General features: G+C 35.2%; 1 protein-coding gene across 4 annotated transcripts in view; it reads left to right on the forward strand.

Moving 5' to 3' along the window:
* Nucleotides 1-17190, forward strand: part of PIK3C2G (phosphatidylinositol-4-phosphate 3-kinase catalytic subunit type 2 gamma) — a 352007-nt gene extending 334817 nt beyond the window's left edge. For all 4 annotated transcript variants that reach the window (XM_042991840.1, XM_042991839.1, XM_007072860.3 and 1 more), the window contains 2 exons: nucleotides 7600-7725; nucleotides 16800-17190. In XM_042991840.1, the coding sequence (XP_042847774.1) occupies nucleotides 7600-7725; nucleotides 16800-16952 (279 nt within the window). In that variant the 3' untranslated portion in view covers nucleotides 16953-17190. The remainder of the gene's footprint in view (nucleotides 1-7599; nucleotides 7726-16799) is intronic.
* The last annotated feature ends 1703 nt before the right edge of the window (nucleotides 17191-18893 follow it).

Below are 18893 nucleotides of genomic sequence, written 5' to 3' on the forward strand. Positions count from 1 at the left end.
TCTATGAATTATTAACAGAGGGATGTTAAAATCTTTTAACAATAATTGTGCATTGGTATAATGTTACATGAACATTTAAGATTATGTCTTCTTGATTAATTGACTCCTTTATTATGAAATGAACTTTTTTATTTATGGTAGTATTTTTTGCTGTCAAATATACTTTGTCAGATATTTATATGTTTTCCAGTTTTCTTTTGATTAAGGTTGGCGTAGTATATCTTTTCCATCCTTTTACCTTTAACCTTTCATCTCTTTACATTTAAAGTTTCTTGTATATTTGCTATAGATAGATGAAACACAGATATGATAGATGAAGATAGATGATGATGATAGATAGACAGACAGGTGATAAAGGACCATACTGTAGGTTGTAGCTAGCAATCTCTGGCTCATAGATATATTGAACCAATAGTCACATACAATTTTTGTAAAGTTTTTCCAAGTGCTGCTCGTAAGCCAAGTGTTTCATATCCTGGATTTTCAGAATGATGTTTTCAGGACCAAAAGGAGAACTTGGCATTGAGTCTATTTGTTTCTAACCTTGTTAGATATAGTTCATCATTCCAGCCCTTCACATCTCATTCCTGATTATCTAATCAAACATACTGCCCAAAACACTCCAATTATTGACAACTGTCCATCATATATCAATATCTTTATTTAAATCATGATAAAACTGTTTACTAGGACAAAATCAAGGCATATTTTTGAGGTATACGAGTAGGAAACTCTTTTACTTTCCCTCTGAATTACTAGTTTCTGGGTTTTTTGCAAAAAATCTTTCATACTATCAAGTATAATATCATAAATCTAATATTCCAGTGTTTCATCTGTTCTTCACAGTTCTTTAATTATCATTAACAAACGTACTCTGTCTCTTATTTGTACAATTTTCTCAGCATTGGAGGATAGAAGTTAAGGGTTATAGGATTTGAAATCATTTAGAATGGTTCAGTGCAATTATAAAAAAAAAAAGAAAGAAAGAAGAAGAAAAAGTTCAATTACCACTTAATTCATAAACAATTCTTCAGCATTTTCTATTGAATAGACTGTTAAAAAGAAATGAGGTTTAAAGTCTTACTTCTTATATGTTATTAAGATTGAGAAATGGAAAAACTTCCCAAACTTTGCAAGACAATCAGTAGCAAAGTCTGGTCTGTAGCTCTAATTAAAACTCTGCATTATTAAAAGCAATTCAATTCCTATTTATTGAGTCAGAAAAGTGTTTCTATCTACTAGACTGTGACTTCTGTCTAGTTGTTAACTGCATCAAGTTGAGGATGAAAAATCTTTAATAGGTATGTAATAAGATGATCATGCCCATGAGTTTGTCATTTCTTTAAAAGTAAAAACTGTTTCAATCACTTTTCTGTGACCTCTTATAGACTATCCAAAGTGTTAGACACATGGTAGTTTGATTTTTGAATTGATTGTTTAAAAAATTACTGAAAATCACCTATTAGTGACAAGAATTCTATTAAAGGCTTAATTGGTGTGAAATGAAGCAGAAGACTATCCAATTTAATTCATGAGGACTTGAAATCATGCCACTCTATATTAACGAAAACACACAGAAAGATTAGAAAGATCATTTCACTATTTCTTTAACCAAAGCACTGAGCAAACCACATATCACAAGCACTTTTATTGTACTTTTGTATTTTTGTTGTGCATTGTCATTTTATAAAAAGACCCTCTTCATAGTAGCTAGCCTGGGTTTCAGTACTGCAATCTGGCAGGCACATAGAGGAGGAAAATGCTTTTTTATTATGTTATTTTGTTTCTGGCATAGACCTCAGGTTTTGATAGTCCTATCATATTTTAATCACCAGCAGTTGATTTCTACCAAAGCCTATATTATCACATGATGGGAAACATTTAAGTTAAAAAAAATTTTGATGGAAAATTCTCATAAATTATTCATCAAAAAGATAAGAACCTATTAAATACAATTAAGCTTTGAATTAATCTACAGAAGTTATTTTTAAACCATCTATCTTCATCACATTTCTGATAAAACTTGATGTAGAAGAGCTCTTAATTTGAATCTGGTAGTTTCCTTTGCATTCTTTGTAGAGACTCAATATATAGGGTAATGGTTAAGAGCATAAGTTTTAATAAAATATTTTCAATAAGATAAAGACAATCATACTGGCTCAAGGTTTTTTGTTTTTGTTATAATTTTTTTTAATGTTTATTTATTTTTGAGACAGAGAGAGACGGAGCATGAACAGGGGAGGGTCAGAGAGAGAGGGAGACACAGAATCCAAGGCAGGCTCCAGGCTCTGAGCTGTCAGCACAGAGCCTGATGCGGGGCTTGAACTCACGGATGGTGAGATCATTACCTGAGCCAAAATGGGATGTTTAACCGACTCAGCCACCCAGGCGCCCCTCAAGGTTTTTTAAGAGAGTGTTTTAAATAAAGCAAATACTCATTATGTGATAGCTATTATGATTATTATTACTATACATGAAAAATAAGTCTCTTCCCCATACACTTCTATGAAAATACTAAAGGGTGGTTGTCATACCCTGCAATGTGAAATGGTTTTATTTACTTAATAAATGGGTTATATTGTGCTTTCTTTTTATACCAACATGCTACTGCTTACTTTTTTTTCCTGAATTTTGATAAATTAACCATTTTTCAATATAGTTTTATTCTTTGACCACAGAGACAAGAGAACTACCATTGAAAACCATTTTATTTATTTACTTACTTACTCATTTATTTACAGAGACAACACAAGCAGCGGAGAGGCAGAAGGAGAGAGAGAATCAAGTGGGCTCCACACCCAGCACTGAGCCTGACCTAGGGGTCAACATGGGGCTGGATCTCACGACAATAAGATCATGACCCTGAGATCATGACCTGAGCCAAAATCAAGATTCAGATGCTTAACTGACTGAGTGACTCAGGTGCCCTACATTGAAAGCCATTTATTATTTTTTTTTTTGAAGTTTATTTTGAGAGAGAGAGAGAGAGAGAGAGAGAGGGAGTAAGGTAGGGCAGAGAGAGATGGAGAGACAGAATCCCAAGCAGGCTCCATGCTGCCTGCCCAGAGCCAGACACGGGGCTCAAACTCACAAACTGTGAGATCATGACCCAGCTGAAATCAAGAGTTGGATACTTAACTGACTGAGCCACCCAGGCATCCATTTTAAATGTTGTGTGCAGGGGCACCTGGGTGGCCCAGTCGGATGAGCATCCAACTTCGGCTCAGGTCATGATCTCACAGTTCACAAATTCCAGCCCTGCCCTGGGCTCTGTGCTGACAGCTCAGAGCCTGGAGACTGCTTGTGATTCTGTCTCCCTCTCTCTTTTACCCCTCACCTGCTTGCACTCTGTCTCTCTCTCTCTCAAAAATAAATATTAAATTTTTTTTAAATATATACCTCATCCATTCAGTCATTTGATAACTATTTATTTAGTATTCACTATATGCCAAGCACTGTGTTAGGGACTGGATTTCTAGGAATGCTATGAAAGAAAGGCATACCTATGAAAGGGAAGAAAAGAATAATGTAAAGGGAAGCCAAATCTCAAGGGAGGATTTTACATTTTTCATTGGAGATTCAGAGACATATTAAAAGATTAGAATGAAGGAACTGAGGGTAGGGTTAGGGTAGTAGAGTAGTAGAGTAACCAATGGAGCAAAGCCCAAGGGAAATGTGGAAGAAGTGTAAAACAGCAAGACGTGGGTTTCCTTTTTAAGGAATTTTAATGTCATAAGGGAGATAACATATACAAAACTTTTAAAAATGTAAAGAAAATATTTTAGGAAAATCTAGGATCTATAGAATCCAGAGTTAGGATGATTAACAAAAATTAATTTTAGATGACTTTACATCATCTTCTAGCACAGTAACAATATTAGCCAGAATTCTAGAAGAAAGTGGTAGTAACACTGCCTGACTTCAATCCACTGGGAATATGAAAATCCTCTGGGCGATACAAGGAAACTTCTCATTGCTTAGACTGAGCATCAGACTAAGCACTCTGAATCTCCAAGCCTTATGACTCTTCAGGTAAAAGTGTTAAGTCTTTGTGAAGGTCTAAACTGCAACCAGAGTAAAAATCCTCGGTTAAGGCATTTAGACAAGTACAGGTTATTTAATCACTTTTAAAGTTAAATTTAGGGGCGCCTGGGTGGCTCAGTCGGTTAAGCGTCCAACTTCGGCTCAGGTCATGATCTCACAGTCTGTGAGTTCGAGCTTCGTGTCGGGCTCTGTGCTGGCAGCTCAGAGCCTAGAGCCTGCTTCAGATTCTGTGCCTCCCTCTCTCTTTGCCCCTCCCCTACTCATGCTCTGTCTCTCTCTGTCTCAAAAATAAATAAAAACATTAAAAAATATATTTTAAAACAAAGTTAAATTTAATTCATATAAACATCCGGGCAAAGGGTGAAATGAGAAGTACTGATAAGAACACAATTAGAGTTTTTTAAATAAATTAGCTGTGATGTTTAAGGATCAAGATACAGTACAAGAAAGAAAAAATAATAATATTGATAGGACAGCTGCTTTGGAAAACAAAACAAAACAAAAAACAAAAAGAATCTCTGAAAGACCTGAGAAATCAATGTCTGCATTGAAAGCTATTAAGGATATACTAAGTCCACTGCTGTTCAGATCTAATGCACTTCCGATTTTAAATTGAAACCTGTTCTGTTCTATTATCCTAAAACCTTCAGGATATTCAAGGACCTTGTCAAGGACATTAACTTGGAAACAGAAACCCAAACCTTTAGTTGCTAAATGCTTGGTGAAATCTGGTATGCAAAATATCTTTCCCCATCTGTGATTGGGAGTTTATTCTTCAGGCAATGGGGGAAAATGCCCCGAGAAGGAAAGTGACATGATCAAAGCAGCTTTACAGGAAAGTTAATTACAACATTGATATATGGAATGAATGAAGGAAAGAAGTGGAAAGACTGGGCCAAAAAAGTCATTAAAATCTAGTTACAATAAGTTAGGAAATAAAGATCTGTGGTGGCGGATGTACTTGGGCAAATAGAGGATATTGATCTCACTATGCTTGGATTTGAAAATCAGTAACAAGGGAGACCCTAGAGAAAATAAATGGTATTATTTTAATATAGCTTTAACAACCTCGAAAATTTTGTTTGGGAGTGTAAGGAAGGATAGACAACAGATTTTGGTTAGATTTTATATAAGTGTGCCAAGAAGATATCCGGATGGAAATATTCACAGGTCACTATGCTTGGATTCTAAGGATGAACTAGAGATTCTTTATTTGGGAGTCATCTAAACGGTTCTTAGTTAGGGTTAATTTGGTCCCCCAAATGATATTTAGCAATGTCTGGAAGGATGGTGCTATTGGAATCTGGTGGGTAGAGGTCAGTGATGCTGTTAAAATATCTGCAATGCACAGAACAACCTCCTACAACAAAGGATTATGTGGCCCAAATGTCAATAGTGCCAAGATTAAGAACTCTGCTCATAAATGTCATAGTACATTAGGGATATCTTGTGCAATCAGTGCATATAGTATATTTATGTTTAATTTAAATTTAATTTATAGAAAATAAAAATAGTACCAAACATTTATCAGGTCTTACTCCATTTCACATTACATGGTTTGTCTTTTAAATGCTATAAGACGTATATCACCTTTATCCTCCTTCAACAGGTTAGGAAACAGATCCACTGAAAAGTTAAGATGACTGCCAAAAGCCACATAGCTGGCAAATTTGGGGGCCCAGGTTGCAATCAAAAAGTCCATTTTCAGAACCATGATTCTAACCACTAAGCTGGAGCATACAGTGATTATAGGTGCAGTATCCTCAAACACCATGGCAGACAAGAGAGAATTACAGAGCAAAACATTACTCTCCCTTCATCCTTCTTACCAAACCAAACCACACCAAATCAAAAAAAGTAAAAGCACTCTCTCAAATATTAATAGCACTTCCTTTCTGCATCACCGAAGATTCCATTATCCCATTGAAACATTTCAGAGATTTTTATCCTGCAGGAGGTTTTCAATGGAGGAAAGAAACCTTGAGCTCTACCTGAAGTAGCAATTTTGACAATCTTAGCATTTTGACATATGGTGTATCCAGATGTATTATATCTAATTTGTGAGTAATAATAAAGTAAAAAATTTTCCTAATGTAATTTTCACCCTGTAAATTAGAACTGAGTAAAAATTAGTACTATTATAATATATGTCATATTTTCTTACTTTCCACTATGTTTTTTTTGAGTGCCAAAGAAAGATATACAATTAAAGCTAATGACATTGGGGCACTGGATGTTAACATATAAATGTCATTGTGATTCAGAACAGTAAAATGTATTTGTTGAAAATTACCAACTTAATATTTAGAATATAGTCAACCAAATAAGAATTTAATTTCTCAAATTAGACTTTTAAATCATCCTCTTTAAATATAAATTACACATTTATCAAACTAACATTTATCAAACTGGATATTTGGAGTTCTAGTATGATTTATTCTCCATTTGGTCAAGATGATAAAGGTGAAACACATTTCTTTGAAGTTTGGTAGTTTCCAAGTTTTTGAAACAATGGACTTATTCCTCAAATGACTATTAAGAAATAAAAATATCCATAATAAGGAAAGGTGGAAAAGAAGAAGGAGAGAAGTTCTGCAGCCAGAATGGAGAAGCTGGGAAGGGAGGAAATTGGGAGGCCACTTAGGACGACCTGGGGACAGGGGGTCCAAAGATCTAGATATTTAACAACATTAATCTACCCATCAGGCAGTATTTTAGGCAACTTTAGAGACTCCATAGAACACAGTTTGAGGGGTGCCTGGGTGGCTCAGTTAGTTACACATGCAACTCTTGATTTTGGCTCAGGTCATAATCTCACAGATTGAGTTCAAGCCCGGCATTGGGCTCTGCACTGAGGGTGTGGAGCCTGCCTGGGATTGTGTCTCCCTCTCTCTCTGACCCTCCCCAGCTCAATCTATATTTCTCTCTCTCAAAATAAAAAAATAATAATAATAATAAAATAAAGAATATAGTTTGAAAGGGGTTATCCAATATATTTTAGGGTAATTTATAATAAAATTATCATAACTATCTTAAAATCTTTTAACTATATTAAAGTTGCAGGTCTAACTGATATATTAATTACATTCTGCTTTAAAATGTGATATTACATAATATGCATATACTTATCATTAAATGCTACCTTTTATTTTATGTGTTAAACTTGCATTTTTTAATTTTCAAGTGGTGGACAGTATCCTGAGGCACTTAATTCCTATCTCTGCCTGTGGTTTATATTTATCTCTTGACCATTTCTGTCAGAACTGCAAATTTATTTTCTACCATAAAAAACTAAAGTAAATTACATTTAATAAGCTTTTAAATATAGTTCTCTGACACAACACTTAATTTAAGATCGATGATTTTACTCTTTTACACTGTGCTTTGGGAATATTTTTGAGCAATGATGAATTTCTTTTGATTGTTCTCTTATTTTCTGGTAAACAGTACTGTAATAAATTTTGATCCTGCCTTTGGTCTCGATATTTAGTAGCTCTGTATTTGTTTTCTTTGATAGCAACACGCATTAATATTTATAACCATTTTCCTTTGCAGCATCTCCCAGATGGCTCTGCGCCCAGTGCACATGTTGAATTTTATCTTTTACCATATCCCAGTGAAGTTCGTAGGAGGAAAACAAAATCTGTTCCAAAATGTACCGACCCCACTTATAATGAAATTGTAAGTATGATTCATCTCTTGTCCGGTCGCTTTGTATTTTTCTTACCATTTTTCAGCTTAACAACCAAATATGGAAAATGTGCAGTAATTGGAAGCATTATTCCATAAAGGGAAGACATTTCACAAAATAGCCACTGTGCACTGATCACTGTTCTCGATGCTATGGGAACTGGAAAATACAGATTCTGCTTTCAAAGCATTTATGAACCAATTTTCAAATTTTGGCTATCCTCCAGCAAGAGCCCACGATGGCGTTTGTTTTGCCTAACATTATCCCTGACTTCATCTTATTTTCTCTAACCTTATTTTCCCTTACCTGGTTTTCTTTACCTAATAACTTTATCATAGTATATCCTGTGTATAACAATAAACTTCATAAAATCTCCTTTGAAAAAATGAAAAACAATAAACAAGTACAAACCACCAATAAAATTAATTTATATTATATATAGCTCTCTAATTCACGTGTATTTCACAATTTGAATATCCAAACCCTTAACTTCTTTCTGAGGCAAACCCCACATTTATTCTCCTGACTCCATCCCTTCTCATCTCCTCTGTACCTTGCTCGGATGTTAATTTGTTTGCCTTTCTTAAGGCTACTTCATCCACTGGTTAGGTCAGAAATTTTAAAAAAACAAAACAAACTCCTGAACTCAGCCTTTCTAAAGCACCCACATTTTCTTTCCCTCCCTATTGCCTCCAAACTTTTGCAAAAGTAACTCACATTTCCTGCTCTCACTTCATCACTTCCTTTTCATTCTTTAATCCTTTGCAGTGTGGATTTTGAACTTAAAGATGCTGCTTTATTAAGAGTGACATCAGTAGACTCCTAATTGCTCTATGAGCCTAATGAACCCTTAGGTTCTACTCTCCTGAACATTTCTACAGCCACGCTGCCAACTGCACCCTCTTTTTGACACCCCCCTTTTGCTTGAGTCTTACCTCTTCTGAACTCCCTCCATCTTCTCTAACCACTCATTTAATTTTGTTCTTTGCCATTCTTCCTCTGAAAAATATTCTTGTTTGCTGTTCCATGATCTACCCTCATTTCCTCTTGATAGATAGTCTCAAAATTATCTTATATACCTAAAAATTTTCATTTAACACCTCTCTGTAAGTTGCATCTACATCTATTCCTCAAGCCTTGGCTTCTGCCTTAAATTTTTGACCTTCTGTACTCTGCCTGATTACTAAAGAGCTCCATTTGAATGTCTCCTAGGCACTTTTAAACCAGAGTTCCCTCCTCTGTTTCCCATCTTAAAAGATATCTTCTAATGACACTTCCCTCTCTCTCACTACTTTTCCAACTAATCCCCAAGTTTTGTCATTTTAAAAGTTTTTTATATGTACAGCCACCTGCCTCTTAAACCCATCACCTTCTGTCTGCCCCATCCCTGCTTCTTTGTTTGAGGTCCCTGTGACTTTGGCTACTATAGAATAGCCTCCTATCTGCCTCTTGTGTTTTTCAATCAAATCATTCACATTTCTACCTAAGGTGTCTTTCAAAAGCCAGTCATATTTATTTTTTCTACTATTTAAATTCCTTTTGAAAGTTCCTCATTGGGGGCGCCTGGGTGGTTTGGTCGGTTAAGCGTCCGACTTCGGCTCAGGTCATGATCTCACGGTCCATGAGTTCAAGCCCCGCGTCGGGCTCTGTGCTGACAGCTCAGAGCCTGGGGCCTGTTTCAGATTCTGTGTCTCCCTCTCTCTCTGCCCCTCCCCTGTTCATGCTCTGTCTCTCTCTGTCTCAAAAATAAAAATAAACGTTAAAAAAAAATTAAAAAAAAAAAGTTCCTCATTGCCTCATGGATTATGTATCATCCCTATATACTTTTAAAAAGATTGTTTGGGGGTACCTGGGTGGCTCAGTTGGTTGGGCATCTGACTCTTGGTTCCCCTCAGGTCATGATCTTACAGTTTGTGGGTTCAATCCCCACCTCGAGCTCAGTACTGATGGTGCAGAGCCTGTTTGGTATTCTCTCTCTCCCACTCTCTCTCTCTCTCTGCCCCTCCTCTGCACACTCGTTCTCTCTCTCAATAAATAAACTAAAAAAAATTGTTTTGAGATCATTGTAAATTCACAGGCAGTTGGAAGAAATAATACAGAGAGAATTCAAATAACCTTTTGCTACTCTCTCCCAATGGTAACATTTTGCATGACTAGAGTACAGTATCACAACCAGGAAACTGACATTGATTACAATTCACTGACCTTATTGAGATTTTGCCAGTTTTACATGTGTTCTTATGCATTTTGTTGTATTTAGTTCTATGCATTTTTATTTTCATTCCAATTGGTTCTATGCATTTTTATTACATGTATAAATTTGTGTGACCATCACCCCATCAAGGTCCAGAACAGTTCCATCACAAAGACCCTTGGTGCTACTCTATTATAGCCACAGACACATCCCTCACTCTAATGCCCACTCCCCCATCACTGTCTACTAGTAATCTCACCATCTTTATAATTTTGTTATTTCAAATGTTATATAAATGGAATCATGCAGTTTGTAACACTTTGAGACTAACATTTTTCTCTCACCATAATGCCCTAGCAATCTATCCAAGTAGCTGCATGTCTCAATAGTTTTCTTTTCACCACTGAGTAGTAGTCATGGTATGGAAGTATAACATTTTCCTTAACTGTTCACCCATTAAAGGACATCTGGGTTATTTTTGGCTTGGGCTATTGCAAACAAAGCTGTTGTGAACATTGACGGATAAGTTTCTGTGCAAACATAAGTTGTAACTTCTCATAGATAACCGCTCAAGATGTAATTACTGGAATATATGGTAATGGCATATTAGGTTTAAAAAAAAAAAGAAAGAACTTGCCATACTCTTTTTCTATACCATTTTATACTCCTACCAGTAATGCATCCAGTTTTCTCTGCATCTATGCCAGCTATTTTTTAATTTTGGTCCTTTTGATAGGTATTGAGTGTGCCTCATTGTGGTTTTAATTTGCACTTACCTAATAACTAATGATGCTGAACTTCTTGTCATGTGCCTATTTACCATCCTCTTTAGTGATAGGTTTCTGCATGTCTTTGCTCATTTGCTAATTGAGTAGTTTGTATTTTTGCTGCTGAGTTTTGAGAGTTCTTTATATATTATGGATAGTAGTCCTTTGTCAAATAAGTGGCTTGCAAATATTTTCTACCTGTCTTCCATGACTACTTTTCATCCTCTTCTCAGGGTCTTTCAAATTAAAAGTTTTAATTTTGATTTTGTACAAGTTATCAATTTTTCCTTTTTTGGCTGCATATGTGGTGGCAAATCTAAGAACTCTTCACCTAGCACTAGTCCTAAATATTTTCTCTTCTAGTTTTCCTGTTTTCTAGTTTTACATTTTATATTTAAGCCCATTATTTATTGTGAGTTAATTTTTGAATGAAGTATGGGGTTTAGGTTGGAGTTCATTTTGTTGTTGTTGTTGTTGTTGTTGTTTTAACCTATTAATGCCAATTACTCAAGCATCATTTATTGAAAAAGCAATCCACCAAATGTCTTTGTAACTTTGTCAAAAATAAGTCAGAGGGCTCCTGGGTGGCTCAGTCGGTTAAGCATTTGATTTCAGCTCAGGTCATGATTTCTCACAGTTCATGTGTTTGAGCCTCATGCTCAGCCAGTTAAGCATCCAACTTCAACTAAGATCATGACCTCATGGTTTGTGGGTTCAAGCCCTGTGTCGGGCTCCTCTGACAGTGCAGCACCTGCTTAGGATTCTCTTTCTCTCCTTCTCTCTCTGCCCCTTCCTGACTTGTGCTTTCTCTCTCTCTCAAAATTAATGAATAAACTTAAAAAAATAGGTCAGGAATATATGTGTGCTCATTACCTTTTATTTCTTCACACCTAATCCTATTGTCAGGTCACATAAGACAGCTTGTCATTCCCTGAACAATCCTTAGGACCTCTGTGATGGAGCTCGTTCCCTTCACCCTTTCTGCTCTTCCCTGTCAACTTTGAAGCTTACCTCAAATGTGGATTCTGGGAACTACTCCCTCCTAGACTCTTATGCCACACTTGCCTCTTTTACTTAGTTCTACATGCTTTTTTTCTTCTAGTATATTGTAAATTTCTTGAGGGCAAAGGAAATACCTTTTTGTTTTTTGGTTTTTTTTTAATATCTTTAAAATTTAGCTGTTTCTAAAAAGATTTATGGAATTTAATATTTGGGGTAGTTTTATAAGTGATGCTTTATATGGATGTGTAAAAATGCATATATATTTATACATATAATTTAGTAAGGAAAGATCTTCTGAAATTTTATTATTTATCATGATATCAGCAGCTAGAGATATACTCTCCCAATAGTAGATCATTTGTTTCCATATGTTTTCAGTACAAGACCCCCTACATCAATATCAAGAAATTTCTCTAGACTTAATGCTATACGTCAGCATTTGTAAGCCAAGGAGGGACATAAGGACAAAAAGCCACTGACAATTCAGGAGTTTAAATTAACTTGTGTTTTATTTATTTCAAGCAATATTTTAAAGCAATATTTTTAAATAGCAAATACACATGCATGGAGATTATTTTATATTGCTTATTATTTCCATAAGTTTTCTGATGGCTTGCAATAATTCTGGGTCCTCCCACATTCGTGGCCCATTGATTAGAAATCACTGCAATGCTTTTTTCGTCAGCCAGTACTTGTAGCTTGGACACACTGTTTATAAATTCTAAACACTTTTAAAATTGTTTGGAAACTTTTTAAATTATTTCAACAATAGTCCATAGTCCATGCCTAGTACACTCTGATTTCTACATAACTCAAATAAGCAGAAATGTTAATTAATATGTGGATAAGTGACTATTTTAATAGTAATGATCATCATATAAACAAGTTTGGTGGGGAAGCTGGTTGAATTTAGAAAGTGATGAGAATAAAAAGAAGACAACATTTTAATTTTTCTCCCGTTTTGTTCTGTGTCTTGTATCAATACAAGAATAGTTATAAGAAATGCCAAAAAAAGTACACCGGTTTTAACTCTGGTTTTACTTTCTCTTGCCCTCTACTGTGCTGCTGTAGGCCTCATCTCTGTGCCAAACCCCTCAAATATTTCTGGGCACCCTCAGCAACAATTTACATGTTTTCTCAGAAGCCCAGAAAATTATCACATGGCATCCACCTCGTTTTTAACTTGTCCCCTGCTTTGCTTCCCAAATACTGCTACATCAACCACTCAGTATGGCTGGGATTTCTTAAACTGACGAAGCCACGCAATGTTCTGGGAAGTGGGAGAGAATGACCTCACTCCCCTTTTTATATAAATCTCTTAAAGGAATACAAAGTGCATATTACATTGCATCACCAATGTCTTACAAAGGTTTTCATGAAAATAATTATTTCCATTTTTATTCATAGTTCTCTCTTTCCCCCTAATACCCAGACTGAGAAAGGCTGGGTCAGGGACACTGCCAAGGGTCCCTTTTATATCCACCCTTTAGATACTAAACTTTCTTTGATACAGGGCCAAACTTGTCTATTTGACACTTCCCAGAGTGATTCCCAACAGACTTTGCCAGCAGTCTCCCTGAAAATCCCTATCATGTATAGATCCCTGTTGTAGACATGACTGGACTGGAGGTGGGTGGGGCTGGCAGTAAGCATGCTCACAAACTGCCCTTCAGCTTTTAAGACACAGAGCTGGGATCCTGGCGCTAATGCCCTTGCTCTTTTTCACTCTGTTACCTTTGGCATGTGGTTAAAAACCATCATTTTTTGCAATGATTCATTAGAAAAACAGATCGTATTTTAGGGCACAATTATATTGTTATAGCCAATGCATATTGTACATTGTATTCCTTTCTTAGGTACTATTCTGTTATAAAGTATAAAGGGGAAATTAGAACAGAACAGGAACATTCTACATGTTTCACAGATCTTAAAATATCTTGCGGAATGTGAATGATTATCTAGCATAGCAGTAAGTGTATGGTACACTCAGTAAGTCATAGCTATGGTTATCTGTAACATCCTCTCGTTTGATATTCATAACATGATGAAAACTCGATTTGTAAATGAAGACATTGAGACCTTGATGTCAAACATTTCGACCAGGGTCCAGCTACTAGTTTTCAAGTCCAAAACTGCCAGATTCCTAAACTCATACCGACCCCACTAAGTTATGCCGTTGGTCCCTTCCTCCCACACCCACAGAGTTTTCCTGTTCCCACTTATTTTGAACTCTCCTTTTCATTATCCTGCCTCCTTGCTCCCCTTACCACCAGTAGTAGACACATTTTGGTTTCCATGTTCTTGTTCTTCCACTGAAGTCACGCTAAACACACTTCAGAATTATTTACTATGCCCTCAGGGCAACTAACATATGGTGAGTGCTTGTATACAAGTTAACAGATATTAATTACCCTAAACAAGGTTTTTTTTCTGTTTGATGCGATAATTTAAAGCCTACAAATTCAGTATTTGTCAGAAGGCAATGAAGACCTGGCTCATGTCTATAAGTAAAAAGTATCATAAAGTTAAACGGAAAGAGCTGTGCATTTTGGTTCTGTTTATGTGAAGACAGAATATTCATATTAAATCATTTGGTGAAAAAGTCTCAAAGAATATAATCATCTGCATACTTCTCTAGCATTAACCACTAATTAGTCATCGCGCAGTAAGAATAGAAATAAGAAATAAGGCCTACAGCTTATTTTTTTCTTTATTTTTTAAGTTTTTATTTAAACTCCACTTAGTTAACATACAGAGTAATATTAGTTTCTGGTGTATAATATTCAACACTTCTATACATCACCCAGTGCTCATCACAACAAATAAGAGTGCTTTTTTTTTAAAAACAATGTTATGGATACAGTAAAGCAATTAAAATAGATCTATATTATCTATGATGTATAATGATTGCATGTTTATAAAACTTGAGTTACTTTTAAGAAAATAACTTTTGCCTAATGAAGCACAAGGTGGGGGGGGGGGGGAAGTAAGGCAATGTAACCTCTAGAGTTCAAATGTTTGTATTTTAACCAGAAAGGCAATTAATTCTTAAAGTCATTTTTTGAGAATTTCAACTTGCCAAATACCAGGGAGGCTCATTTCTGTCTGGAACTGTTTTCTCCAGTTAACTAATGCAAAATAGCAAGAAACAGCTGTTCCTTTTTGTGTATTTGATGGATCTTTCTCAGCTATAATTTATTAGTGTTCAATAGGTACCAGGTTTTGTTGTAAGGCTTACATTCATTATCTCACTTATTCTCCCCACAGTGCTAAAAGGCAAATATTATTATCACCATTATTATTATGCAAATGAAAAAACATATAGATGACCATAAATGCATACAAATTATGTCATAGAAATTTGTATCTTTAGAGCTTATTTATATGATTCACAGAGTTCTTAAGCCAGACTTTTGCAAAGCCCTAATAATTAGGTTTATTCCATTTTTCTATTTCACATACAGTCACACTTTAAGGGCCCCTTCATCTATTTTCTCTGTAAAATAAATGAGTTTATCTGCTGAAAGTATTGTGGAGAAGAAAATGGAAGATAGTTTAAACAGTTCAAAATAGCCACTGTGGAGAAAAAGAAAAGGAGCTTACTCTATAGTCCTGGAAAGATAAGAGTTCAGGAGGAGATGTGGCTCACAGAGTCTATTCTGGGCATCCCATTGCTGGTAATGAAGAATAATTAATGTAATAGCGTTTTGAGATTTTTAAGGCAGCGCTTGAACTCCTTTACTATCTCAGGGGAACTCAATAAGTGAAATGGAATAATCTGAATCAGCAGTCCTAAGAAACTGAAAAGATAATATTCTGTTTGGAATGAGAATAGGATTCTAGAAGAGGAGGTAGCCAGGAGCTGTCACATGAAGCAGGGTAGACTGGATTAACCTGTTATATCACATCTCATGTCCCTTGATTAAATTGTTTATTTGATAAGGAAATCATTGTTCAGAACAGCTAAAAGATGGCTCTTGAATGGAACTTCATCAATAACTTCATGGGTTCATAAATGGTAGACAAATGCAATGTGATGGACCAGAAACCATATCCATATACACTGAGGAGACCTCCCAACTGACTGAAAGGGTTTCCCCCACTTCTTTTTTGTACATATAGAGAACACTTTATTTCTATCTTGTAGCTTGGCTATAAAAAGCAAGCAAGTTTGTAGTAGCATATGAAACTCCTTTTCTAAATGTGTTCTGAGGAGTTTCCCTGGCAACCATGTTAGGTTTATACACAGGTCTCCCCTCCCTTTATGATGGGTAACTAATTTCTCAATAGTACTACACTTCTGAAGTTTCTTTACTACTGTAGGCACCCAGTGGTAATGCCCATGATTTACTTCCTGGAAATTATAACACACAGTTGAACAGATCCCTTTTTAGAAACTAGTTATATGACTAGCAAGTGAAAAAGAGCAAGACACAAAACTGCACATACAGCATAATTACAGCTCAGTTCTTAAAAAGTAATTATATATAGAAAAAATAAACATCAAAATATTAACTGTAATTATCTCCCAATGGTGGAAATATAGATTTTCCTTTTTTTGTTTCATCCATATTTTATTTAATAAGCATGTGTTTTCATAATTAAAAATTAAACAATTTTAAATAAATTAAAGTTAGCATAGAATTAATTCTTCCCATGTAGAAGGAAATATTGTTGTACTGCACTAAATTAACACAAGGAAATCATGGAGATTGGCCTGCTCTCCTCATTAGTCTTCAACAAAGAAAGATAATGTTCAAGGTCCCATGTGGCACAATAAATTCAAGGACAGTTAAAAGGTGATGTATTTAAATTTCCTCCTAGAGAATAATTTACAGTCATATTAAATTTGGGATGGACAATTATTAATGGAATCAGAATAAATTCTAAACTTCTTAGAGAAATATTCTGTCATTAAACTCCATTATGTTAAGAGAACCTTTAGCTTTCCAGAATTACAGTTAGAAATGAAAGATCCTACATTAACATATCTGTTGCAAGCTAAATGATATTAACGGCTAAATATTTTTATTAAAAGCAATATTTTTTAAAAAGTGCATTTAAGCATATCTGATTTATATTTTCATTATTCCCTTTTCAGGTGGTGTATGATGAAGTCACAGAGCTCCAAGGACATGTTTTAATGCTTATTGTGAAAAGCAAAAGCATATTTGTGGGAGCAATTAACATCCAACTTTATACTGTCCCACTCAATGAAGAAAAATGGTATCCACTAGGAAACTGTATAATTTGACCATTTCTATCAATGAATGCATTATTCAGTAACTACCTATATCTTTTTCCACTTCTGGGCCTCTTTGTCACTAGAGCAGGACATTTTTGTTGTCAAAGGTAGCATAGTGTATCAAGGACACCCAAAACAAAGACATCAGAATTAGTCTGTTAGAGTTATATATTCTCTACTTGTGTTTCATTGTTTTCTTAGAATCTTTTCTCCTTAACAAAGTGCCAATTTATTGTGTAAAATAAAAGAACACCTAATTTTAATATATCTTTTAAATCAAAGACATGCTCACATTTTTTAATTGTGTGCCTACTGTTAAAAGCAACACTCTGACTGTAGTTTCCAAGAAATATGGCCATAAATCTCATCAATTAATTTAAGATCTAAGTATATCTGTAACAGATTTTTAACTTTGAAGTAAATATACATACCTGCATACTGACTTATAATCCTATTTATCGAGGGAATTAGTAAGCTCCAGCAGAATGATTTATTATTTTCTATCAGAAAAACAAAGGACAAATGCCTGAAATTCTTAAATCCAATTTTTGGAAGAAACTTCTTTGCAGTTTCTTGCCTTTTTCTATGCCAATCAATTAATCATCATTGGATTTCACCCAACCAGAGGCATGATCACATTTTTAAATTTCATTATCCCTTAACTCCATGATGTCAAACTCTGAAACTCTCCCCTCTGATCAAAACCTCTTCTCTTTGCACATCAAGAATTTCTCTAACTTCTGAAGCTACTTGTGTACTCATCATGACTTGAGTAGACAATCCTACGGATTTCTACCTACAAAGTAGGTACAACTCAAAGCACTATGCTACATTCTTTAAGAGAACAAAATAGGAGTTTGGGTTTTTTTTATCCCTGCCATTTAAATTACTTAAAAAAGTTAAATTTTGCTTTTTTTTCAATGCTTCACTGTGAATGAATAAAAAAGTAATTTAAGCTCTTAGATATGGTCATCTACATAACCATGTAAACACATAAAGGACTGTAAAATTTATTCATTGAAAACATTTGAGTGCCAGCCTACAGCAGGCAGAAAGTCAATGCAGATGACCGCACTGAAAGGAAAAGTGACTCTGACACAACAGCAGGGCATAAGCAACACATGTAGGATACTCTCCTGAAGTGCCAGGTTCTGGTGAACAGGGACTGCACTGCAGGGAACTCCAGGATTTCTTCAATGTAAAGTCACTTTCAAGAGCAGAAAACATAGTTGACCTTCTTAACACAGAGAAACAGACACAGAAAGGAGGGAAAATGAGAAGACAAAGAAATTTATCCCAAATGAAAGAATAGGACTAGGCTATAGCCAGAGATCTAAGCAAAATAGCTATAAGTAACATGCCTGATAGAGAATTTAAAGCAATTATAATGAGGATACTTACTGGACTTGAGAAAAAAGTGGAAGACATGAGTGAGACCCTTAACACAGAGATAAGAAATAACAGTAGAGATAAAGTGCTCAATAAACAAAATGAAACATGCTTGATGGAATGAACAGGACCTAGTGACCTAGAAGATAGAATAATGGAAAGTAATCAAGCTAAACAAAAGACAGAAAAGATTATGCAAATAAGAATAGGCTTAGGGAACTCAGTGACACCACCAATGTAAAAACATTCAAATTATAGAAATCCCAGAAGAAGACAAAGAGAGGGGAGCAGAAATTTATTTGAATAAATGATAGCTGAAAACTTTCTTAATCTAGGGAAGGAAACAGATATCCATATCCAGGAGGCACAGAGAACTCTCAGAATCAACAAAAGAAGACCCACATCAAGACACATTTGTAATTAAAGTGGCAAAAAATAGTGATAAACAAAATTTTTAAAGCAACAAGACAAAGGAAGACAGTAACTTACAAGGGAAAATCCAAAAAGCTAGCAGGAGATTTTTTCAAAAGAAACTTTGTAAACTAGAAAGGAGTGGCATGA

Source organism: Panthera tigris, chromosome B4 (genome assembly GCF_018350195.1).
Source record: "Panthera tigris isolate Pti1 chromosome B4, P.tigris_Pti1_mat1.1, whole genome shotgun sequence".
Taxonomy (NCBI): domain Eukaryota; kingdom Metazoa; phylum Chordata; class Mammalia; order Carnivora; family Felidae; genus Panthera; species Panthera tigris.